Genomic DNA, 26,170 nt, shown 5'->3' with positions numbered 1-26,170 from the left:
ATCTCTTATCAACAGCTGTCTAAATTGTGCTAATGGAAAAATTGGCTTGTCTTGTCTGTGGAGAGGGGAAAACATTGGATTTTTTAAAATAAAAAATATATAAAAACGATGTGTCTAATGTCACCAGCCACTCAGATAAAGAGTGAACAGCCAATACCTCTGACATAGCCGTTTAAATGTTCTGTGATGAATTATTACAGGCACCTGGGGAGCAACAGAATCAGCATCCTGGAGACCAAGGCTTTTGATAGCCTGTCACGATCCCTTCTGACGCTTCGCCTGAGTAAAAACAGGATCGCCCAGCTTCCTGCTAAAGCATTCAAGCTGCCCAAGCTAACACAACTGTGAGTAGAAATGTGCAGTTTAATTATGGGCAACCAAACTTTATGGAGACAAACGTTCCCTGAGGACATGCTCACCAAATGCAATCCTCCTTCACGTCCATAAAATGCTGATTAAACTATATTTTAATGGCCCTATGGTGACACCTAATAAAGCAAATTAGGAATAGGTTGAGTTTTTTCCTGTTGGTCCAGCATGGCCTTGACTTCTTCTTTTTTTAAAGAAAGAAAGAAAGAAAGAAAGAAAGAAAGAAAGAAAGAAAGAAAGAAAGAAAGAAAGAGCCCTGTTGGGAGAGTAATCTGAAAAGAGCTTTAACAACAACAACAACAACTGCATTAATTACCTAGAACATACAGTGGAGACCCCTGCACTAGTCAATCCAGCCGGTGCATTTATTTTTCTGGCTCCTTTTTGTTCCTCCCTTTGTTTCACAAGAGGGCAGTGAAAGCGAATTAGGTCAGAGGGCTTTCTCGAAACCCTCTTTTTCAAGACCACACATGGGTCTTTTATTTGGTAATAAAACTACAGCGAGGGGAGGCTGTTAAAGTGTGCGGTTGACATTTAGATGGGCAAAATGGTGCTTTTGATGAGTTAGCACACACGTCGTTGTTTGTGCAGCCAGAGCGTAGTGTGGGCTGCATTTGATCGCAAATACACATCTGCATCTGCGAAAGTGCTTTGTGCGCAGATAATTGACCTTTGGCTTCAACATTTGCTTGCTGCTTTCTAGACGTTTGGAACCCGACCCAAAGGCTGGATCGCGCACCATTTAGTATACAATTTCAATTGACATTGGGGGGGGGGGGGAGAGAACAATGGAGATTTTTATATGAAGAGACAAAATAACTTGTGAATCTCTTTTAAATTTTAAACAAGCTAACAAGTAGGATTTCGGTCAGGCACTTCCCTCTGGTGAAAGTAACCGGTTACCTGTTCAAACAGTGGATTCATAGAAGATTCCTATTTCCTTCACTGCAAATCCTGTGCAGAAAAAGGGTTTGGAGCTCAGCTTTCCTCTGTGATAACCTTTCTTCTTTGAATATTTTTTTTAGGGCATTTGAAGTTAACAACCCAGCTTCTAATGCTGTGCAGCTATGGAGGGGCTACAGTAGTGATCCGTAGGGCAGCACAGGTGGGGCAGCGTTGCTCACCTGCTTTCTGAACATAGGTGAATGTTACTGCTGGTTCCTGAGAAGGAAAAGGCTTGGGGAGAGGGAGCCAACCTGCCTCTTCTGCCACCACATTGCTCCCTACTTTCCATCCCTTTTTCAAGAACCAGCAGCAATGATCACTGCTCAGAAGGCCACCTCATCAGCAGTGCCCCTTCACCAGCCTCTTCTGCCAGATTCATAGCTGCACATTAAATATTGTTCTCTGGGCAACCTCAATTAAATTATTTCTGCAGCTTTCCAGAGACTCTTAATACAAAAGCTCAAAGTAACGTTGAGAGTCGTCTTGGTCTCGATGGAGCTGGACCCAGAAGTCTCTTCTGTTCACCAAAGGGCTGTGTATACCTTGCACTTGGATACAAAGCTTCAGATCCAAAGTATAGGCACTTTCTTGTTTCATGTCCTTCAAACGACGTGCATTAAGGGCAGCAGAGGTTTTTGGTTCTTCTTCCCCCCCATCCTCAGCCCACTGGAAAACAATAGTCTTTTAACACCCTTCTGTGCTGTTGGCAATTCCAGGGAGCTGAACCGGAATCGCATTCGTCTGATAGAGGGCCTGACGTTTCAAGGACTGGACAAATTAGAAGTTCTGAAGCTCCAGCGAAACAACATAAGCAAGCTGACCGATGGTGCTTTCTGGGGTCTGGCCAAAATGCAAGTTCTGTAAGTTAAAAGATGGTTATTACTAATAAGTTCCTAGGCACGTGCTGCAGATGCCTGGTGGGTAATTCTGGCATGCAACAACTTACAGTAGCATCGGTTTTACTAAGGCTTTTGTAGAGATGCACTTTGACTTGATAGCCAAAGTGCACCTGTGTCTACAAAGTTAGGATAGCCATCTTCAAATATCTTAAGGACTGCCGCATGGAATGGGGAGCGTGCTTGTTTCCTACTGCTCTGGAGGGCAGGACTCAAACCAATGGCTTCAAGTTGCGAGAAAGGAGATTCAGGAACAACTTTCTGACATTAAGAGCTGCTCAGCAGTGGAACAGACTCCCTCGGGAGGTGGTGGGCTCTTCTTCCTTGGAGGTTTTTAAGCAGAGGTTGAATGGCCATCTGTCATGGATCCTTTAGCTGAGATTCCCGCGTTCCAGGGAGTTGGACTAGAGGACCCTTGGGTCCCTTCCAACTTGTAAGATTCTATGATTCTATGACTTTTACTCTAAAGCCACAAGCTTATGCATGCATGCCCATTGAACACAGTGAAACTTACTTCTGAATGCACCTGCCTGCGATTGAGCTATTAGCTTAGAAAGGAGGGCATTAATGGGAGATTACTGTACTTCCAGGACCAAACCCAAATAATGGCACGCTAAAGTTGGCAGCTGGCTTTGGGGAAGACCACGGTGCCACTTTCTTGGTCTTAAGAGGTATTGTGGGCTGGCGGAGTGGTGGTGGGGATTAAGAGCCATCTTTTTGAAATAAATGTGGCATTTTGTACATGGGTTGTTTTTTGTTTCTTTAAGTACATGTATGTGAGATGTGAACTGGTGTGTAATATGTTTAAACTGGCCGTGTTTCCAGGAATCTGGAGTACAACGCCCTCACAGAAGTGAACAGCGGCTCCCTGTATGGACTTGGGTCTCTCCAGCATTTCCATCTCCGTAACAACTTGATTTCCCATATCAACCCGGCTGGATGGCGCTTCTGCCAGAAGCTGAGCGAACTGTGAGTCTTCTCTCCTGCTGAAGTTGCTAACGGGCGACAGTGAAAGTAGCTATTAATGGGCAAAAGCACCCGATGCCTGGCACGTTTTGTCCATGCTCTCATAATGTCCTGTTTGGATTCCTGCAGTGTGCTATATGTGTAGGGCTGCCTGTGAAAACATTTCTGAAACTTCAGAATGCGGGCAGCAGCCATAATTTTAACTGGCACTTGCTCACGCACATGTCTCGCCAGTTTTGAAAGAAGTTCACTGGCTGCCTGTTCATTTCTGGGCCCAGTTCAAAGGGCTGGTGCCAAATGGTTTGGGACCCAAGAAGGTGAAGGGTCTCCGTCTTCCATGCCATCCTGCTTGCACTCGAAGATCATCAACGGATGCCTTTCTCCATATATTCCCTCCATCAGAAATGATAGCTGTTTCAGCAAAGGAAAATGTCTTTATGGTGTGACATGCTTTCTACAAGGTGGTATGCCCGGCACCAATTTTGCTGTCCTTGAGTTGCCAGACAAAAACCACCTTAAGTATTTTAAACTCTCTTTCTTTTAATTTTCATTGGCTGCTGATTATTTTTTTAAAAAATGGTTTTGCTTGACCCCCCTTTTTTCTACCGCCTTGAAATTTTGGATAAAAAGGCAGTATATAAATATTTTAAATAAATCTCCCTCTAGTTTAGGAACCTGCTCCACTGCTCTGGCAATTGCCTGCTCTTGCTGCATTTCAAATATGCAGAAGGAGTGGAGAAAGCAGTGTTAGAATGTGTGCTAGGGACATGCATCTTTCCAGTTGGCTACAGCTATAATGGTGGATATTCTGAAGTGATATTCTGAAGTTTGCTCTTGGCTATCTCCAGATGACGTCAGGAAGGAAACATGCCTCTGCCAGTTGGAACAGGAAACACCTATGCAGAATATCAAAGGGAAGGGACACCCCCCCCCCAAAAAAAATATCAAGCTTAGCATTACCTGTTGGCATTGGATTTCTTTTTCTCGCTCCCCCCCCCCCTGCCCACCCTTTGAAACATTCTTTCATCGCAGGTGAAGAAATAATTTTGACTGGCTGCCATTTCTTCATAATTCAACACTCCAGCCTCTTTAGGAACCAAATGTATGTTGTCCCATGCCTTCTCGAAAGCCATTAATCTCTCCTGAATTTCTTCCAGTGTTCTTCGTTGCGCCACTGCTGCCTTTGCTCATGCTTACAAAAGACCGGCAGCTTATTTGCCAAGGAATGACACTCTGAGTACTTAGAAATGTGTCTGTTTTGACTTAGGCTTTGGCATATGCTGTTAACTTTCATGCACACCCAAGACGCCTTTTCTTCTTTTTCACGCCATTGGTGGCGAGGGGCAAATCTGGCAAGAGAAATGCAGAGATCTAGAAGTAGACAAGATTATTATTATTATTATTAATAATACACTCCAAAATAACAGCGTGCTCATGAAAATAAAAAAAAAATGCTTCTTATGTCGCTTTGTAGAAATGAGATGTTGCTCTCAAAATGTAAAGGTCCCCTCCTGCTTAAGGAAAGCCTTAAGACTAGCAGTAAAACTCAGTTGGACTCATTGTTTGCAGCACCAGTGTATGGCCCTAGCTTATATTATACATCCAAGGCCCAAGTGAAAATGTAGCTCTTCGAGGCTACAAGAGAGCCTGCTTCACCACAGAACAGATTGATTTCTGTACTTGTGGGGCCACCCCCAAGGAAGACCCTATTGCGATACATTTTGCCTGTTTGAGGTAGTTTGGACCCTTTCCCCCGCAGTGTTGATGATATGCTTTACATAACCATTCTTGTCGGAACAGAGATGCTGCGAAGCAGAGTGAAGCCTGTGGGAAAGAAACAAATGAGAACTTAACACTGATATTCTGTTTCTTGTTTTCAGGTCCTTGTCGTTTAACAACCTAACCAGGCTGGATGAGGGGAGCTTGGCAGACCTGGCGGGCCTGCAGATACTTCAGCTGAGCCACAACTACATCAGTCACATTGCCGAGGGAGCGTTCAAAGGACTCAAAAGCTTGCGACTCCTGTACGTGTTTCAGTTTTACCTTTTCTGTCCCGTTAGATCGGCCCCTGGGGCAACAAAAGGGACTGCTCCTCATATTTGCTTGCGTCCTTTTTCTTCTTTTCTGTTTCAGTAAGACACAAAGCCCATGGCATAAATAGTGAGGATTGCCATTGATCTGAAGCCCGCTTGGTGTAGCATGGGAGATTACTTGTCTCTGGTACAGCTTTCCTGCCTGAGAGCAAGGGTCCCCTTTCCAGTTTCCCATGCTTAGTGTGACTAAAAAAACAAAACCACCCTGTTACGCTACTACTGTACTGTCTTTGATGGAATACTTCATTCTCAGCTGGAATATATAGGAGCTAGCAATGCTGTGGCTGCTTCTTTCCCACAATTTATCTTGGCTTTTAATGCCTTGTGATTATGCATGCATAATTATTAATCCCCCCAGTGTCATGAAATCCTTAGTGCCAGTTTTCTGGCATGGTTTTGCACTGTGGCCAGCATCTATGGGATTAATTTTCTTTTTTTTTCAAAAGGAAACACACACATTTTATTTGAGACAAATGAACAACGCTCGTTGTTGCTGCTGCTATTATTATTACCGGTATATTCTAAGCTTTGTTGAGGCACTGGCTTGTTTGAAAGGAAGCAAGAACTTCCCTCCTTAGCTACCGCGCTGTGCAGCCATTTATTCCTTTTATTGGACAGAGGGAGGAAGCGCTTTATGTTCCTTTGCCTTTTCCGAGAACCACTTTTTGGTCCCATGCATGCTTTCAGAAAGGCCCTTCTCCTAAGCAGCTGGCACCAAAAAGGACGAAAGGCTTTCCCAAAGCATAAAAAAGAGAGAGCTGTTTTGGATTGCAGCTAATTCGTGGGTCGCCTTTTGTGTCCACTGCCCAGAGAGAAAGCTAGGGTGGGAGAGCAAGTTCTAATTGAATCAAGAAGAAGGCCCATTGGGTCCTGCACCTGGTGAAAAAGAGCTGGGCATGCTTTAATTACGGCCTATTGTTGACAAGCCTTTGGTGGGTGTGAAACTGCTGAAATGCGAAGCTATTCAAATAGAGGTCAGGCCCAGGGACCTCACAGCAGAATGATTAACAAGGCAGTGTGCATTCAGGGCCAGCCAGCCAGAAAGAATAGGAAATTGGCAACAGGGGCTGGGAGAAAGCAAAGTTGAATGCAAGGAAAACTGGGCTGGAATACTGAATCCCTATACTTTGTGTGTGAAAGTACGCGTCTCCCCCCCCCCCAAAAAAAACTTTTCATCCCTTGGCATTAAAAGACATTTCAGGTTCTTTTGGAAGAACCAGCATAGCAACAAGCTATGTCTTTTCTCTCTCCCCCCTTTTATAGAAAATGCAATGTAGAGGTCAACCAACCAACCAACCAACTAGCTAACTAAAAAAGTTTGCTGTAGAAATCTCACTCATGTGCAAGGTTCCCAAAATGTCCTTAGCCAATATGCCATTACGAGAGTGCGTCTTTTCCCACTCCTCCAAAGATAAATTTGCAAAAAGAGAAGTAGAGGGAATAGGGAGGACACTTGATTGGAGTAAAACTGCCTTTGTGGCATGTGTAGAACCAAAGATAGTGTGGCTCAAAGAAATAAAAGTTTGCTGCTAATTGTGCTGATGTAACCTGGTCTTCTCACTGTGTGAACTTTTTAAAAAGACGTTGCCATATTTGCTGAGGCGCTGCTTCTTTCCCTCTCACTGTTTCACCACTGTTTATACGCTAGCCAGGTGTGTTGATTACATCATTTATTTATTCTTTTGGCTTCTATCTGCACAGAATTCTTTCCAGTAGCCACATCTGTGTTGACACACCCAGCAAACACCCTGATGCTTGGGATGCAATCTCCGTGCCAGTTCTGGCACAGTGATTGTGGCTTTGATTGTTCTCTTCCTAATTTTTGTCTGATTTGGAATAAAGCCCCAGTCCTTTGTTGCTCTGACAGCAAAAAAAGAAAAGAAAAACCCAACTTGGGCACCAGAAGAAGAGAAACCAAAATCTATTTCAGGCACAGAGAGACAGGAAGAAGCAGCTTCACTTTGGATTTTTAAAATTATTATTAAATAAAACAGTATGGAAGAGGCTAGACCTATTCAGTTAAGGTTAATTTTTGCTTTTTCTGCAAGTACTGGGCCGTCCTGATAAAAGCCTTATGCCTTCGGGACAAAAGAAGAACCCTTTGGTAAACTCTTCCTAAAGGTTACCCTTAGGCTCTTTTAACATTTTGCTCACAAACTGCAAAATTGATTGCGGGTTTTCTTTTGTCGTCTTCTCTCCAGGGATCTGGAACATAACGAGATTTCAGGCACAATAGAAGACATCAGCGGGGCCTTTAAAGGGCTGGAAAACTTAAGCATGCTGTGAGTGTCTTAAGATGTTTTGTTTTGGGGGTTTTTTTTTGTAAAGGGTGGTTTTTGTACAGTCCTTTTTTCTTCTTGTGCTGAACACAACATAGCATATCTTTTAGCACTGGAAGGGGAGAAGGGGAAGAATCTGTTGATAATCGTGTTGCATGTACCGGTAGTTCCTGGGTGCTCATTAAATGTTTTCATTGTGCAGCATATGTCTTAGTAACGGTTTCGTTTCTCTGAATGATTTTGGGATTCTTAGAATTGCACGCCGTTCTTTTATTCATATCAACCTTGAACTGTAAATTGGTTAGAAAACCCAATATCTCTTTATACTCTTATGGAATTTCTAATTTCCTGCTGTTCAGCATCTGCCAGTGTGCTAACAAACCTGAGAATGCAGTAGACTTCGTGGAAATTCTGTTTTTGGTGTTCTTGGATTGTACTTGAATTGTAGACTGTAGGCACAACACTACACTTGAGATCCATTAGTAAAGAGGCTATAGGGTTTAACAGAAGTTTTGGAGTGGATCACTTCAGGCTGTATAGCTGCCCTGTACTGTTGAAATGGGTGCAGTTGTAAGTGGAACATGGCAGCACATGGGAGATGCATCCTTATGTTGCATCCTCTGCAGTACGCAGTATAGATTGAAGAGGTTTATAATAATAATAATAATAATAATAATAATAATAATAATAATAATAATAATTTATTTATACCCCGCCCATCTGGCCGGGTTCCCCCAGCCACTCTGGGCGGCTTCCAACAAAATATCAAAATACAGAAATCCATCAAACATTAAAAACTTCCCTAAACAGGGCTGCCATGAGATGCCTTCTAAAGGTCTGGTAATTGTTGTTCTCTTTGACCTCTGGTGGGAGGGCATTCCACAGGGTGGAACGAGGGAACAGTCAGAAGGCCCTCGGCGCTGGACCTCAGTGTCGGGGCAGAACGATGGTGGAGGAGACGCTCCTTCAGGTATACTGGACCGAGGCCGTTTAGGGCTTTAAAGGTTTAGGACATGATACAATTGTGCTCCTCCCTTCTATGGCCATGCCCTCATTGACTTTACACCAGCTCCAGTGTAAAGCATTTCCCTCCTTTTAGTTTTAGGGTAAAGGTAAAGGGACCCCTGCCCGTTAGGTCCAGTCGTGAACAACTCAGGGGTTGCGGCACTCATCTCATTTTATTGGCCGAGGGAGCCAGTGTACAGCTTCCGGGTCATGGCCACCATGACTAAGCCGCTTCTGCTGAACCATAGCAGCGCACAGAAATGCTGTTTACCTTCCCGCTGGAGCGGTACCTATTTATCTACTTGCACTTTGATGTGCTTTCGAACTGCTAGGTTGGCAGGAGCTGGGACCAAACAATGGGAGCTCACCCCATCACAGGGATTCAAACCACCGACCTTCTGATCGGCAAACCCTAGGCTCAGTGGTTTAGACCACAGCGCCACCCACGTCCCAATAGTTTTAGGGTAGGTGGGATTAAAAAAAACCAAATACCTCTGTGTTGATGACTGCCCTGCCCATGTCACCACAGCAAAGCATAGGATATGGTGAAATTCAGTATCAACTCCACCCATGCTTGCCAGTGGAAATCTCAACACGTAATAGTTTTCTCTTTCATTTTTTTCATGTTGCAATTCCGAATCCAGGGCAAGCCACAAGCCTCTCCTTTGTGTTGAGATTATTGTTAATTATTATTATTTTATTAAATTTATATACCTCCCTTCATCTGAGGATCACAGGGTGGCTTACAATATAAAACAAAACAAAACCATGCCATAGTAACAAACAAAAACAACAACTTTCTCCCCCCCCCCCAAAAAGTAACATAAGGATGGTAAAGAGTGCGAGAAGAGGGATCACTCCCACTGTTTAACCCATTATTCCAGCTAAGGAGTAGGCAGGCAATGGGCCAGTTTATAGGAAGATTCTTGAATAGTACTGTAGCAACAGAGTAAGGCTCCGGTGCTTCTTAAAGCTGCACATCCCCAGGACAACATGGAGACTCCGAAACGATGGTTCCGTTTTACCTGTGTAGGTAGGAACCAGGTGGCAGGAAGTAGCTTCTGAAATGGTTGCAGGATGGGCCTGTGGCAAGAGGCTGGACAGGTTGAGTTTCACCCAAGGCCAGGCAGTGAACCGAGAGGACTTTGTCGGGATTAGAAAACGAAGGGATCAGATAAGCTAAGTATTGGCCTCTCAATATTACACGCATCCTGCATGCAAGCAAGGGAGGCTTGCGGAGGCAACCTATCAGCTGGGCCTCAGGTGGTTGGTGAACTAGCTCCCAGCTTCCTATTTCAGAGCGTTTAGACTCCATTGGAACAGTCTACAGCTTGGCACACTTGGTTAGAAATAAGTATTGCCATTGCTGAAAGGGGTGTGTGTGTGTGACTTTCTTCCCTCACTTCAAATTGGAAGTAGTTGGAACCCTTTAAAACAGTTGCCAAGCAACCACAAAAGGCCACAGAACCCAGATTTTGCCAACTCCATAAACGGACTCTGGCATTTTCTCCTTCTCTGGGAAAATACATAGCCCGTAGCCTAATTATGTGGCCATGCCAGCAAAATCATATTAATACCCTACTTCTTCTCGCCCCCTCCATTTTGGTGTATGTGCAGTATTTTAAGATTTCAGTGAATTGTCAGCAGCCCAGAGTAGTCCGTGGTGTCAAGTGGTATAGTTTAAGAAACACGCACACACTCTTTGGCTCACTACTTATTTTAGACCGTAATTGTTAGATTATTGGTGGGTTATTTGCAGCTATTCATTAAAAAGTCATCAAAGATTAACTTGGGTACATTATATGATAAGCGTTATTTTTCCATCAGGCAGGGTTTTGTGTTTAAACTGTCGACCAAATAGATTAGCATAAGGGGGAGGCGTGGGGTGGGGGTGGGCAGACACTTAGGAGGAGACCTTCGAATGAATTAATAATTACCTCAGCACTTTGGAGATTGCTTTAAAAGCTGCTCCCCTTTTGATCTGTTGTGGATAAGCTTCTGAAAGGGTTTCTCAATGAGCCCTGCAGTGCCTTGTTCAGCATATCGGAGGTGTTAAACGGGGAGAAAGGGGCAGGCCAAGTTGCTAGCCTTCCCTGCATTATGGATGAGGCCCTTCACACTGGGGGCGGGGGGGAGCAGGCCCTGCATTACAACAGTGCCTTGGAAGAAGCGTGAGCAACAATTCTTCTCACCCCTACTGATTATGGAGACCTTGTATTCAAAATACCCACCTCTCTCCTTAATAGAAGGCAAGTGAAAAGCGGGCCAAAACAAACAGAAGAAATGCAAATCTTGTTTTTCATTAAAAACAATTTAAAATAATGCTACAAACACAGTGAAAGAACTAAAATCCAAACGATTGAAAACTCTGAAGGAGAGCAGAAGAACCTTCAATTACCGGTCATTTAAAAGTCCCCCAGATAAGAGATTTTTTTACTTGGGAGCCAAACTGAATGGTGAAAAGTGAATATCTCTCAGGAAACTGTTCTACAGCTTGGGTGCCACCACTGAGAAGGCCCTGTCCCTGGTAATCGGCTACTGTTCCTTGGACAATGACCTCAATAAAAAGGCAGGCTCATGGAGGTGGCCATCACAGAGGAACTAAAACAAGCTTCCATTTATCTGGTATTGGGCTGAGGATGTGGTCTAACTTCTCAGCTACGGTAGGCCACATAGGGCTGTGCAGTAGGGTCTCAGCCAAGTTCAGAGAAAGCCTTGCATAAAGTTCAAGCTTGAGAGCGAAGGAGGGGAGTCTGAGTCGAGTCACATAATGCTTTGGACTACCACGTTTCTGTTTGGACTGCAGCCAGGCAACAGAGTCCTTTCCACATAGTCGGCTATGTGGACTAGTTTCCTTCTTTCCCATGAGATAGCTATTGTGTTTACTTTTCTGGAGCAGGGATGGGAAGAAGCAGCAGTAGCAGCAGCTAGCAAGCAGCCAACATGCAACCAGAATTAAAGCTTGAAATCCAGGGCTGGCAGAAAATAGGTCAGCTACGTGGGAAGGACTTGTCCAACTAGGAAGCTGCTTTATACAATGTCAGGCGATTGGTCCATATATTACAAAAAGAGACAGAGGGCAGTCTAATTATTCAGGCTACCATAATGGCTTGAAAAGGGGCATTGGTTCCCTTTACAGTCCTCAATGATAGAGCTGCCTGTTAAGGAACTCCTGGAAATACTCGGGGGGGGGGGAAGTGCTCAGAATACTCTGGTCAGAATTTTGGCTTTCTCACACCTCTGCAGTTCCCAGGGCTCCGTTGAGGGAAACCATGGCAATTAAAAAATCCTATCTAAACCGCATCCAAGTTGGCAGACGGAGCTCCGTTCGTAACTAGAAACATTCTAAGTAGAGTTATTCGTAAGTAGAGGTACCACTGTACTGGGGTACGTATAGCGTACATACCTGTCTTGGAGAACAGACGTATGAGCTTTTTACCCAAATGCTGCTTTTACCCAAATGCTGAGATCCAGCGCCGAGGGCCTTTTCGGTAGTGGCCCCTGCCCTGTGGAACGTCCTCCCATCAGAGGTCAAGGAGATAAACAACTACTTGACATTTAGAAAACACCTAAAGGCAGCCCTGTTTAGGGAAGTTTTTAATCTGTGATATTTTAATGTATTTTAATCTTTGTTGGAAGCCACTCAGAGTGGTGGGGGAAGCCCAGCCAGATGGGCGGGGTATTAATAATAATAATAATAATAATAATAATAATAATAATAATAATTTTAAGGACTAAACCAAGAAGAAGCATGGGAGCTGAAGCAATGACAAGGCTTGGGTTGGCATACGTGGGATAGTTAGTTCATGCAGGCAAGATGCCGTTTCCTACGTACTGTTTGCCAACTCCTCATCTGATCCACTAGCTTTGGCTAGGTGTGGCTGAGAAGAAGCAATGTGCCAGGAGAGGCATACCTGAAAGTTGTAGGGTGTGTTCTTTGTGGAAGTGGCCACATGTGTGAGTCGCTTACATAAACAACAAAGATAATTACACCCGCTGTTCCCAGCTCTGGAAACGACAGGCCATTTGCAAGTAGCACCACATGTTTAGTTTGTCCAGGTAGAGCTGTCTGCCCACATGCAGTTTGCTTATGGAAACTGAATTGCTATGAGGTGACACTGCCCAATGTTTTATTTCCGGAATCCGTTCCAACAGTGGGGTCTCTGTTTTACAGACTGGAAGATCTTTAGTAGGGTAACTTTCTCTCACATCTGTTCCAAGCTAGGCACATGGGGTGGAATTCAACTAAGTGGTTGCATCCACGGAATGAGGTCTACTCGTGTCTCTTCCCCCATGCCACCTAAATCCGTTCTGGAGGGTTGGAGGAACCCCTAGAACGGGTTTAAGGAGGGCATGGAACACACAGGGAGAGGAGATGGGAGATTGCATCATTGGCACAAGCATTTCTGCTTGCCCAGTGGAACAATCTTAACTGCACAACATTGAATTCCACCCTCCGTTTGGATTCAGCCTGTTGTCTCCAGTTTTAAGGACATTGCCAGATGTGCAGTTTTGTTCCGAAATAAGAGAGCTGCATAACCTTTCCCACCTGTTTGCTCACCACTTCTAGATACTGGCCTTGTTAAAGTAATGCCAGAAGCATTACATATTAAGGTTCTGAATATGAGCAACTAAGAATTCTGTGTGAGAAATTTAGCCAACAGTGCCCTTCAGCTCTCTATATTGGACAAACAGGCCAAACCCTACGCCAAAGGATAAATGGACATAAATCTGACATCAGGAATCACAAGGCTGATAAACCAGTAGGAGAACACTTCAATCTCCCAGGACATTCTATACAAGATCTCAAAGTAGCTGTCTTACTACAAAAGAATTTCAGAAATAGACTGGAAAGAGAAGTTGCTGAATTGCAACTTATCACCAAGCTTAAAACCATGGAGAGACCTGGTTTGAACAGAGACACTGGATTCTTAACTCATTATACATGATAAAGTGATCTTCAGCCACCTCACCCCTTGCTTTTTCATGCAAGACCATTTGCAGTCGTTTACAGTCGTCAACAGCTATCAGTCAGTCAATCACCCATTTCCACCACCCTTCTGAGTGATACCCCCCTCCCCACCCTTTCTCTACATATAAGCGTCTGGGGACTTCTATTTCAGTGTGTCTGAAGAAGTGTGCATGCACACGAAAGTTCATACCAAAATAAAAACTTAGTTGGTCTTTAAGGTGCTGCTGGAAGGAATTTTTTTTATTTTGTTTCAACCACATCAGACCAACACGGCTACCTACCTGTAACAGGAAAGAGAAGTTGCTGAATTGCAACTCATTACCAAGCTTAAAACCATGGAGAGACCTGGACTGAATTGAATTCCTATCTCATTATACAGTACATGATGAAGCTATCTTTAGCCATCTCACCCCTTGCTTTTTCCTGCAAGACCAATTGCAGTCGTTAACAGTTGTCAACAGGTTTACCACTCCTATCAGCCAATCACCCATTCCCACCACCCTTCTGAGTAATACTCACTATACATAAGGGTCTGGTGACTTCTGTTTCAGTGTATCTGAAGAAGTGTGCATGCACACGAAAGCTCATAGCCATGACAAACTTAGTTGGTCTCTTAAGGTGCTACTGGAATGAATTTATTATTATTATTATTTGTTTCGACTACGTCAGACCAACACGGCTACCTACCTGTAACTAAGAATACTGTGTGAGAAATCTAGCAAGACAGAGCAGCATATCTAAAGAAGACAGCTTTGATCTTCTCCGTTTACCCACAGGTGAATTCCTATCCCAGAATCTATCCATTGCTCCAGTCATAGATTCACAAGGTGGGGTGTCTTCCTGACTCCCATAGTCTTCCATATTCTTGGGCATTCTGCCATGCTTCATCACATCTTTATTCAGGGTAGAGAGTTACCACGATACTCTTAGTGAAAATGCAATCAACATTCCAGGACTCATCATATAATACTCCTGAGTTGATTTATTGTAGAATTTTAATCTCTTCTGTCATCAGGAATCAGGATGAGGCTACATTGCATTAAAAAAACAACCCAAGGAAAACGCTAGAAATCAGATATAAATAACAGGATACCTCTGTGCCAATTTAGTCCCAGCTACGGTATTAAGACACCAAGCAACATAAGAAAGTCCCTAAAGTGTTTCCCAGATTGTGGGAATCCAGATTTGATTTCATGACCATGCCAGTTCTAATGCCACCATACTGCATTTCTGTATGTACGAGGAGGGTGGAACAGAGCAGCAAACACTTTTTCTTGGAACTTAATGTAACTTGAGTAGCTTTTACTTTTACTTTTAAAGTAGACCTGCTAGTTCTCATGCTGCAGAGGATGGTTGAGGATGTGGCAGCAGCATATTGCAGAGAGTTAGAAGGCTAAAAACTAAACCCACATGATGGGACTGTGGCTTGCCAAGTCACATGGATTTGGGGATATAAAGACTCAATGTTTTGAATGGCAGAAGCTAGCAATACCAAGCCTTTCGGTCATCATGGCTCTTTGGCCTGGACTCAGGTAGCCAGAAATAAAGAAGGTTGAGCCAGAAATGAGTTTTCTATATGCATAAAAAAGTGCAGGCTCCCACCCTGCCTCAGTCACAGGCTCAAGTGCATTCATTTGGAAACAAATTAATAGGGATAAAGCGGGGGAGAAATGATCTACCTAAAAACACATTGTGTGTCATGTGGTCACAGAAATCCATATTCAGCTGCCAAACAAATTGAGGTGTCCCCTCTTTAACGCAGGTGGCACTGTGGTCCAAACCACAGAGCCTAGGGCTTGCCGATCAGAAGGTTGGCAGCAACGTGGTGAGCTCCCATTGCTCGGTCCCAGCTCCTGCCAACCTAGCAGTTCGAAAGCACGTCAAGTGCAAGTAGATAAATAGGTACCGCTACGGCGGGAAGGTAAACGGTGTTTCCGTGCGCTGCTCTGGTTCGCCAGAAGCGGCTTAGTCATGTTTGCCACATGCCCCGGAAGCTGTCTGCGGACAAACGCCGGCTCCTCGGCCTATAGAGCGAGATGAGCGCCGCAACCCCAGAGTCGTCCGCGACTGGACCTAACGGTCAGGGGTACCTTTACCTTTACCTCTTTAATTAAAATACCTAATTACTGCATGCAGTTCTTCATGGGGGAAAAGCATGTGGAATGGTTAGGGTCAGTTATTTACCATCCGATGGGAAGCATAGAAGGAGCTCTTATATCAACTGCTTAGAGATTTTACTGGCAATTAAAAGGTATAGTACATTTTGTTAAATAAATAAAAAAAACCTAAAACAAAGGGCTTTATTAGGCAGCGGGCATTGTTCTAAGACACCTTATATCTTTTAATGCTCTAAAGTGCCTAGTTTGTTTTAGGTGCATAATAAATAGTCTCTTGAGGGGTGAGGGGGGGGCGTGTGCAGGACAAAGATACCTTGTCCCTTGGAGCATCACCTAAATCCGCTGTGATGGTTTTAGCTGTTTCTTCCGAAGGCTCTCAGGGCTTCTCCCCACCCCTGGGCACCTGATGTGTGGCAAGGAAGTCACAGGATTATATGGGTCTCTATTGCGAGTCATTTATTACCAGCTGCGAAAAGATCAGGAGTGAAATGAGGCGAGTCCAGTGTCTCGTTTAAACCGTTTTCTTTCTGATAACTGAAGGTCAACTCATATTCTGACTCCCCTTTCCCCAGCAACCCGAGCGAACCTGCGTTTCTTAATTCAGCACAGCGTGCCCCGTGTAAAGCTATCATCACTATTAAGTTCTAATAAAGATAAAAGTATTTAATTTCAGGGAAAGGGGGAGAGAGAGTACACATACTTCGGCTTCCTTAATCTGCACAGATCGTATTTCCAGTGCCTTACATGGGGATGTTTCATCAGATAGAGCCACGCTAATTGGGGTCTTTTCATTTTCTTTTTTTCTCTTCTCTCTCTCTCTCTTCCTCCCTCCCTCCCTCCCCCCCCCACCTCCCCAAACTGCTTATCTATCGCTGGGTGTTTTGAAACTGCAGAACTCTGTTTGGAAACAAGATCAAGTCTGTGGCCAAGGAGGCATTCTCAGGCTTGGAGGCCCTGGAACACCTGTGAGTAACCCACAATGCTTTGCAGTTTTGAAGAGAAGTGGCTGGGTGGGAGAAGGGAAGCCTGCCAGAAGTGGCTGCTGGAGAGGCCTGCGAGCAATTTAATAGCATCTTTGTAAGCTGAGAAGCCAGTCCGTTTGTGAGAGCCAGCTGCTTCCTTCTCATTATAAGTCAGCTCCAACGTTGACTCTTTTTCCTTCTTCTCCTCCCTGCCAGGAAGAAAGTTATAGAACACATGGCCAATTTGCATGCTATTATTTTATTTTTTATTTTTTAAAAAAAACAACAACAACGCACAATGGAGTATATCTTATTTATTCAGACGAGAGGCACAGCAAAAATCCTAACCTACTGGGAAATCTTCTTATTCCCTTTGCTCTCACGCTCGGTTTTGCCTTTGCTAATGTCCTGGGGTAGTATCCTTCGCTCCGTTCTTCCTCTCCACCTGGGTCTCTGTGTTTAAAATGCAAGAGGGAGTGGGGGGAACAAGTTCCACAGGAGTCCCTCTCCGTTTATTTTGCTAGTCAAGCCAAGCAAGCTGTAAGGCAACCGGCAGTAAGGAAATGGTGCATGCATAGCTGCCAAGTTTTCCCTTTTCTCGCGAGGAAGCCTATTCAGCATAAGGGGATTTCCCTTAAAAAAAGGGAGAACTTGGCAGCTATGGGTGCATGTGTGTGTTGCTTTTGCTTTGGCAGGTAACCTCTCTCTGTTTGAAATGGACTCTCAATATGGCAAGCAGTATCAGTTGGTAATGCTGACTGGGCGGCATGTTCTTCTGCATTGCCTCCATGTCTGCATAATGGATCCTTACATTGCCATATTGTAGGCTTGAAATGTTTCAAAAGTTCAGCCCCCACCCCATATTTTTGTCTTCCCTTCCTCTCCCTTTCCTGGCATTGGGAACATGACAAATTTGCAATAAGTCGTTTGAATTTTAAAAAAAGCCAAAATGTTCCCAGTTAATTGGCCAGCAGATTTTTTAATAAATAAATAAATAAAATATATACTTGCTATTTAATGCAGGTACAGTGTTGCCTCCAGTTGCGAATGGGATCCGTTCCGGAGGTCTGGCCGGATCCTGAGGGTTTTTTTTTTGCAACCTGAGGATCATTGTCATACGCATGCGCGTGTGGTGGTAGACTGCTTCTGCGCATGCACGTGTGGCAAAACACTTCCGGGTTTGCCACTTTCGCAACCTGAAGTTTACGTTACCCGAGGGTAGCGTAACCCGAGGTGCTATTGTACTTAGAAATATTGCAAGTGGCCATTACTATTTTAGTTCACTTATGCACAAAAGAGAATGTGTCTAAGGTTGGGTGAGAAGCACAAAAATAGTTTTGTCTTCTAAAGACAAAGGGCAGATAGATGTTGCCGGACTCCAGCTGCCATCGTTCCTGACCATGGGCCATGCTGACTGGGATGGATGGGAGTTGGAGTCCGACAGCTGGATAGTCGCAGGCTCCCCATCCCTGCTACAGAGACAGTAGGAATCTTCTCTGCACAGGAGCTACACCTAAAGTCAGCTGGATCGTGCCAAAAACAAAACAAAACCCCGTGTCCCTTTGTGGCAGAATTACTATTTTTATTCAGATGCTAAAATATATTGTTTTATGGACTTGCATACTACTTTTCGGGCAAAAAATGCCTCCCAAAGCTGTGTGCAAACTATGTATCTTGCACATCATTAAAATATAGAATGAAATCCAATGTTGCACAGGCAGAGAGAGATTTTTGAGGCCAAATTTTGAAGATGCACAGGGTGCTGCAGGGAGAGGAAAATGGAGAGAGTTTCATATCTGCACGGAATCTTTTGGATGCAACTCATCATATTAGTAACATTTAAAACATCAGTTCCCTTCACAGTGTTTATTCAAAGCAGGTACAAACCATACAGTGAGAAGAACCCAGCATAACCATAATAGTCAGCCGCTAAAGGTCATGGTGAAATTAAGATTTCTTTCATCGGGCATCAACAGAGCTGGTTTTCTTACTGAAAATGGCAAGCACTCTGTTTCTTTGAGCTGATGCTGGATTTTTTGGGTGGGAGGGGGGATGCACTGGAAGAAGCTCTTCCTTTTCTTATCCCCACACCTCGTCAGAAGTTAGATCCATCGGGGTTCTTCTTCAAATAAGGAGAGTTTTAGATGGCCACATAAGCTTCTTATCTTAAATGTAGCTTTTCAACCATTGGTCAGATAAAATCTTAAAGACATCTTACAGATGCCAGCTGTTTTAATGAACACTTACGACTCAGGAACAACACGATTGCACACATTTAAAACAACTATCCACAAGAACTCATTAACATTGTGATTAGTTCAGTTAAGGGCAAAGTGGCCTTCAGTTCACACACTCCTTTCTTCCGCTCCTTTAGCATGGCCATGGGAAGATCTATACTGTTACACTAATTATAGCAATTAGTATACAGTCGTCCCTCAGACGTCGAACAGAATCCATTCCGGGAGTCCATTCGACTTCCAAAACGTTCGGGAACCAAGCCGCGGTTTCTGATTGGCTGCAGGAAGCTCCTGCAGCCAATCGGAAGCTGCAACGGACGTTCGGGTTCCAAAGAACGTTTGCAAACTGTAACAATCATTTCTGGGTTTGCGGCATTCGGGAGCCAAAACATTTGTCTCGCAAGGCGTTCAACTTCCAAGGTACAACTGTATAGCATTATGTCCAGTCCCCAAACACTTAACTATTTTTAGTGAAAGCAAGACTGCTTCATACGCTATGGCTTGAAGTTGTTTTGTTTCCAAAGTTAAGACTTACCATAGTTTGTTGGGTTTAGGTGCCGTGGCAAGTTGCAGTTAGTCTAAAATGGAAAAGAGAGCTTCTGAACTCCTCTCAGCCATGCTAGAGGAGGAGGGGGCATGATCCTTAGACTCACAGTGGATAATCCTCAGAGTTTAGTATTATTCACAGACATAGCCACTAAGCCACTGATTTGAATTAGCCACAGTCAGACATTGCACACTCCCACTTTTTCTGGTACAGCCATAAGATGGATATTGGAAATGTTTGCTTCCCTTTTTTTAATTAAGCACAGTTTAGCATTACGTCTGAACCCAACAAACTGTGTTTAATCTTTGTGTCATGTATCACGTTGGCTCATTTCAACAAACCATGGTTTAGATGTAATGCTAAACCGCACTTAATCATAAACAGAAGCAAAAACCTCAGATCTCATCATGGCCAGGCAGGAGGGGTGGGGGTGGGAGAGTCCATAGCTCAGAGCCCCTCATTCCTGTCATGATAAATCATTGTTTACTTGTTGTTCACTTGCCTGATTTATACACAGCCTCTGATTAGTAGGGGTAGAAATATTATGAAGGAATGCAAACCTATAAACCATTTGACAGGAAGTTAACTGACATGAAATCTGGTGGAGTAAAAAAACTATTAACACTTATGTGTATTGGTTTCTTTTAATGCTTTATTTTCTGTAGGAACCTTGGAAATAATGCAATACGTTCTGTTCAGGAGGATGCATTTGCTAAGTTGAAGAACCTGAAGGAGCTGTAAGTAATGGGGGGGGCTTGTTAAGATTTATCCTGTAGTCTTTGGGCCATTGTTGCGACACGCTCCCCTCCCCCCGCGGCTGCTCTCCCCTTCCCCAACTACACTCCCACTATTGCTGCTTTCCACTTGGCACCCCCACAAGCTATTTTTATGCTAGAGCAGATGTCAGAGACTCGTCTCACATTCAGTAACGAGTGTAACAGGATCTTCTCAGCAGTCCTTTCATTGGGCTGCATCTGTGCCCTTATCCATCTCCGTTCAGGAAATCTAGGCTCCTTTTCTCTAGCCTTACGGAGCACTCAATGACTTACTTAATTTCTGGTGGCAAACCAGTCTCTCCTTTTATAACTACATTTCGGGTATGCTGGCATTTCAGTGATAAGCAGGTTTCGAATTTGATCCATGTGCCCACTTATTCTCGGGGATGGGAAAATTACGTTAGCAGATCTAACACTTCAGCTGCATCAGTGGGATCTTGTTTAGTACATTGCCAAACATCCTGTCTCATGATAATCTCCAAACCGGCTCCGCCCCTTCCAATGTTAATACGCTGCTTTATGCTCTACCATATGTTCAAACAATATTAGTTGTCCAGGATCTAAATTTATTAGCTCACTTTCCAGGTGAACATGTGGTGTGTGTGTATGTGTGTGTGTGTGTGTGTGTGTGTGTGTGTGTGTGTGTGTGCTTGCACCTGTCCAAGATCTTCTGAATTGTACCAACCAAAAACTTTTCCATTAGATGTCATTTCACTTAAAACATAGTTTAGAGAGGCGCTCATCATGATATTCTGGATGTGTAAGCGGCAATTGCTTGCTTCCATTTGATGAAATAGCAGTAGCCATGTCCCTAGACCTGAAAAGAAGCAACATAGCTTACAGAATTTGCAACCACAAGATGTGGTGATGGACAGTGTCTTAGATAGCATCCTCCCTCCCCACAAAGGACATTTACAGTGTGCTTACTCTCTATTAAGACAGATGGTATATCTGCCTTACACAGATAGATGTATTGCCTCTCATAGAGGGCTAGCAAGCAAGTTAAAAGCTATTATCCTTTTCCCCCTAGTTCACGTATACTAACGTGTGCATTTGCGGCACAGGATGACCTGAAAGAAACAAATAACAATTCCTTCTCCGGTTTAAAAAAGAGTTGTTCACCTGTGGGGAATTAATACTCACCCTGGGTGACCAGGCAAGCAGCTATTTTATAAAGATCATGTGCTGGGGTCAGATTAATGTCTCATATATTATTCCCCTGCTCTTCACCCTGAATGCCCAACTCAAGGCCAACGTTTTGTCTACTACACCACCAGCGGACACTCTCTGCCATTCTATTGCCTGGGATTTCTTTGGGATCAGTGTATATATATAAGGTGGGAAGGCTGCCCTATTAGCATCCATTATTATTTCCTTTGTCAGTATCTGGGTTGCCGTTCGCGTTAAAATTCCCTTTCAAGTTTCACAGGAGACTTTTTTTCCCCCCTTTTGCATTTTGTTTGCTTCCCTCTAGCCGCATAAACAGCGAGAGCTTCCTGTGCGATTGTCAGCTGAAATGGTTGCCGCAGTGGTTAACCAACAGGGAACTGCAGCCGTTTGTGGAAGCTACCTGCGCCCACCCAGAGTCATTAAAGGGCAGAAGCATTTTCGATGTGGCTGCAGAAAGTTTTGTGTGTGGTAAGTCTTAGCCATAGCTCGGTAATCTTGAGGTTGCTGTGGAGGGCAAGCCCTGACGCAGGAATGTTTGTATATTTTGTGGCCAACTTGTTCTTCTGTTTGCAGTGGAGTAGAGCATACATAGGATTTTAATTCTTCACTGGGCAGAGCTGGTTTTATATCAGAACTGCACTTAAATTGGCAGTGTGTGGCAGTATGTATCTGGAGCAGCAATTCCCAAAGGGGGGGGGAGGCATTAATAAGACATGGGGAAGTTTTTGGTAGAAGCGATAGAGAGCGACTCCATTTCAATCTTGTTTTCATGGGACAGCGATTGCCTGGGCATAGGATTTTCATCTTGGCTCTTCAGCTTTAGGAATTATTATTTTGCACTACCTTCATTCCACCCACCCTTACAGCAGCACAAGTAGACCTTCAGTGTGCCTGTAGGAGGAATGTTCACTCAAGCTAGCTGATGTTGTGTTAACACTTTTCTCCTGAATAGTCATTCTCTGAGCCTTTTCATTGCTGCTGCTGCTGCTGCTGCTACTTCAGGGAAAGATTGTGAACCAGCATGGCAAATAGAGAACAGCTGAATACACACATGCTTTGGTTTTTTTTTAAATAAAATCTTTTAAAATGGAATAGTTTAAAAGTGTAGAGCCACGGCCAAAGTCACAGTTCAATGTTCATACTTTCCTCCTCTTAAACTGAACAGGTCATGGGTTCTCCCCGAAATTCCCCCCCCCCCTGTTTATTGATGTAGAATTCAAGCTGTCGCGATTTGTTGGGGCATTGCTAGCTTTGCGTGGCGAATAGCAGCTCCAGGAGGATCTCTCCGCTCTTGTTGAAAGCCCCATTCATCATCCTTGTTGGAGTATGTCCATATTGTACTCTGCAATCAGATAGGCGCAAATATACAGACACCTGCTCAGAACACAGGAACATCTCATCTGCTTGGATGATCTCATCCTCCAGCTGTGCGTGTATTAAAAGCTGATTAGGAAATCCATAGGCAGCAGCTCAGATAATGCTACAGTTCTTCCCACCCATAGCAACCAATGGCTGTGGCCCCACCTTGTTTACTGCATGAAGTTAAGGGCACTCTCTGTTGATGAAAGCAGCAGCACTTGGATTAGGAAACCAAGCCATGAATAAGAACGTAAATGAGAGGTTACGGTTATGCTTCCCAAACTCTAAGAGCAAAGGGCCTGTCACAGCCTTTCCCAAGCTGGTGTCCTCCATGTGTTTTGGACTAAGAACAGCTTTGCTGTGCTAGGTCGGGCTGGTAGCAGTTGTAGTCGAAAACCTTTGAAGGGAACCAGGTTGGAGAATGTGGGTTAATATAGATCTCCACTTCTCAGCAATACAGGCAGCCTTATGCTCTCAGCCCTGGCAAACCCAGACCGACGTAGTTCTGGCACAATGCCTGGCTCAGCAGCAACTGCCAGGATTGCTCTAACTGGTGGGAGCTGGGAGAGAGAGGGAGAAGATGAAATTGGGAAATAGTGTTTAGAGAGTCTTAGAAGCTGGGACCACATGCCAGAGGGTGAATGGGCAGGCAGGCCTTTTCTCAACTCCACCTGAGGCTCCTGTTACAAGTCAGTTACTATATTGAACTGCACTGAACTGACCGTTTGCCTGTCTGCGTGTGGCATTTGCTACATTTCATAGCTGATGGAACTTGCCCCTGACTTGCCAGACTGGCGTTAATTCAATTACGAAGTAGAGAGGGATTTTGAGAGTAACCCAATCTACTCCCTCTTCAGTAGAAGGCTTCCCTGCCTCCCTAGGCCCTCAAGTCAAACCATTTCAGTGGGTCTTCATCCATCGGTGCCTTAAAAAAAATTGAATCCTGGGATGGAGATTCCACAAATTATCTGAGTACTGTAGTCTCTTCCATTGTTCAGCTGTTCTCAACAGTTAGGGGTGAAGGCAACAAGAAAGAGAACGCGCCCTATGTCAGTTTTCTGCATCCTTTCACATGAGTTGCTTGTTGCTTTTCTTCCACTGGTGTTGGTGAATCTTAAAATCACCCTCCTTTATCACACCTATTCAGGTATTTGGACGCTGAGATCACTGTGAGCTCTATAATCTTATTTTCTCTTGTGTCATTCCCGCGGGGCCAACTCAGACGCACAAAAATACCGTGTGATCGATTATGTCATAGATGAAAGCCTTTCCCTCTGACATGCCAGCCTTTTGGGGAGGTTGTCCCCTCCTACACACACACACACACACACTATGTAATCTGAAGTAATTCAGCTGGAGTGGGGAAACTGGCCTTTCCTATTGATATTGGACTGCAACACCCATCATTCTTGAGTGCTGGTAGTCCAACAACATTTGGAAGGGCGCTGGAGTCCACACTCCTACTGTTTGGGAAGGGGAAAACTCTACTATGTGCATTCTCCATCTTTCGGAATTGCTCTCAGGCTGCCTTTAATAATGTAATATGTTGGCATTCCAAACCTCTTTCACCACTGAATCCCATTCAGATTTAATCTGCCCATTGAGTTTCCCCATTCCATTGGTAATGGCTGTGTTTTTTGGGTGGGGGAAAACGTTCAACGTTGAAATCAGAGATGCCTTTTGTGTGACTAATAAATTAAGCTGCTTGGAACTCAGCTAAACCAAATAGCCCTCAATGTCAGGCCTCAAGAGCAGAAGCCTCTTTGCCTTGGAAGGGTGACAACCAGCTACATCTGCCGTTCCTTCGACGTCTTTGTGCCAGGATGCTATCCTGCCTGTCAGCACTTGTCACTGGTGACATTAATTGCAACAGTTGCTGTAACTCTTAACAAATTAACATTGTCAGCCTGTGGTAGCAGCAATTGGAGGGCATCTCTCAGGGACCAGCTGACGGAAGATGGAAATAAGGTGGTGCGTGCATGCATATATATATATATATATATATATATATATATATATATATATGTTTCTGCGTACCTTGGAATTTCCCCGCCCCCTTCCTAAAATAAATTGGCCAGATGGTTCAGTTGTAAGTCAGTAGAAAGCATTGGTTTCTCCTTTCACCCAAAGGATTGATGGCAATCCTTTTTGCCATGTGTCTCCCATTTGGTATTATATCTAGCTCACGCCCTGCATTCGGAAGATTTGCTTTGGTATTCCTTCTGGTATTTTGGGTGCTGCCTATTGCTTCATTTATGCAAACAGGCAATCACACGTCTCCATAAACCCGAGAATTGTTCAGTTTATAATTTACGGTAAAGTGAGACTACAATGGGAAAACACTAATTATGCATGGCTCGTATTATTTGTAGGTATAGAGCATTTTGCTGCATTTGAATCGCATGGCCAGGAATTGGATGAAGAACAGCTTTTCTTAGCGCTCTTCCACATGGGAAAACTTGACTCTTAACACCTTGGGAAGGTGCTGAAATTCGAATGCCCCGTGGCCACGGCATCTTTCTAAATGGAAAATGCTTTGGCATTCTGTTTTCTTTTCTCAGAGGATTTCCCCAAGCCCAAAATCATCGTTGAGCCGGAAACTACAATGGCCGTTCTTGGCAAGAGCATCCGCTTCACCTGCTCGGCAGTCAGCAGCAGTAGTTCCCCCATGACCTTTGCCTGGAAGAAGGACAATGAAATTCTGCACCATGCCGAGATGGAGAACTTTGCCCATGTCCGGACCAGAGATGGTGTGGTGTGGTTCACCACCATTCTGCATCTGCGCCATGTCTCTTTCAACCACAAGGGGTGCTACCAGTGCATCATCACCAATCATTTTGGCTCTACCTATTCTCACAAAGCTCAGCTCACAGTGAATGGTGAGTGAGAATTTCATAGCTAGGGCTGAAATTGCATAACCATCTAAAATTTTGGAGATTAATTTTAAAGCATGGTGACCAAAAAAGAGGGAGAGCACACATGCCCAAAGGGCAGGTCAGCCTGTGTTTAAAAAAACTAATGCCCTGAAGAAGAGCAATGACTCAAAATGCATCAGGATGCTTTTATAAACTATAGCAGGCATGTCCAACAGGTAGATCGTGATCTACTGGTAGATCACTGGACATCTCTGGTAGATCACTGGCTCCCCACAAAGAAGCTGAACAACTGTGGCTCCCCTAAAAAAAGCTCAACATTTTACATTTTACCCCCTCCCTGAAAAAGCTCAACAACTTTGACCTGAACCTCCCAAAAGGGGGTAGATCACTGCCAGTTTTTAACTCTGTGAGTAGATCGCAGTCTCTTGGGAGTTGGCCACCCCTGAACTATAGTTTGCACCCTTCCCTGACACGTGAAAGTATTACATAGCGTATTCCTTTTGGAGGTAGTTTGTTCACCTTTGGTCCCCACCCTGCACTCAGCTCTCACCCGTGACTCCTAGAAGTCAGCGTGCAACAGCAGCTACACCCTAGAGCAGTT

At 44.2% G+C, this 26,170-nt stretch overlaps 1 protein-coding gene across 1 annotated transcript in view; it reads left to right on the top strand.

The window, feature by feature from the left end:
- The window catches only part of LRIG1 (leucine rich repeats and immunoglobulin like domains 1), a 129,187-nt gene that overhangs the window by 91,738 nt on the left and 11,279 nt on the right, over positions 1–26,170 (top strand). The window contains exons 5-13 of the mRNA XM_060271328.1: positions 201–344; positions 2,031–2,174; positions 3,036–3,179; positions 5,057–5,200; positions 7,471–7,551; positions 16,536–16,607; positions 20,054–20,125; positions 21,639–21,802; positions 25,255–25,572. Coding sequence (XP_060127311.1) covers positions 201–344; positions 2,031–2,174; positions 3,036–3,179; positions 5,057–5,200; positions 7,471–7,551; positions 16,536–16,607; positions 20,054–20,125; positions 21,639–21,802; positions 25,255–25,572 — 1,283 coding nt within the window. The remainder of the gene's footprint in view (positions 1–200; positions 345–2,030; positions 2,175–3,035; positions 3,180–5,056; positions 5,201–7,470; positions 7,552–16,535; positions 16,608–20,053; positions 20,126–21,638; positions 21,803–25,254; positions 25,573–26,170) is intronic.

Source organism: Zootoca vivipara, chromosome 2 (assembly GCF_963506605.1).
Source record: "Zootoca vivipara chromosome 2, rZooViv1.1, whole genome shotgun sequence".
NCBI lineage: Eukaryota > Metazoa > Chordata > Lepidosauria > Squamata > Lacertidae > Zootoca > Zootoca vivipara.
This window is presented reverse-complemented; position numbering and strand designations above follow the sequence as displayed.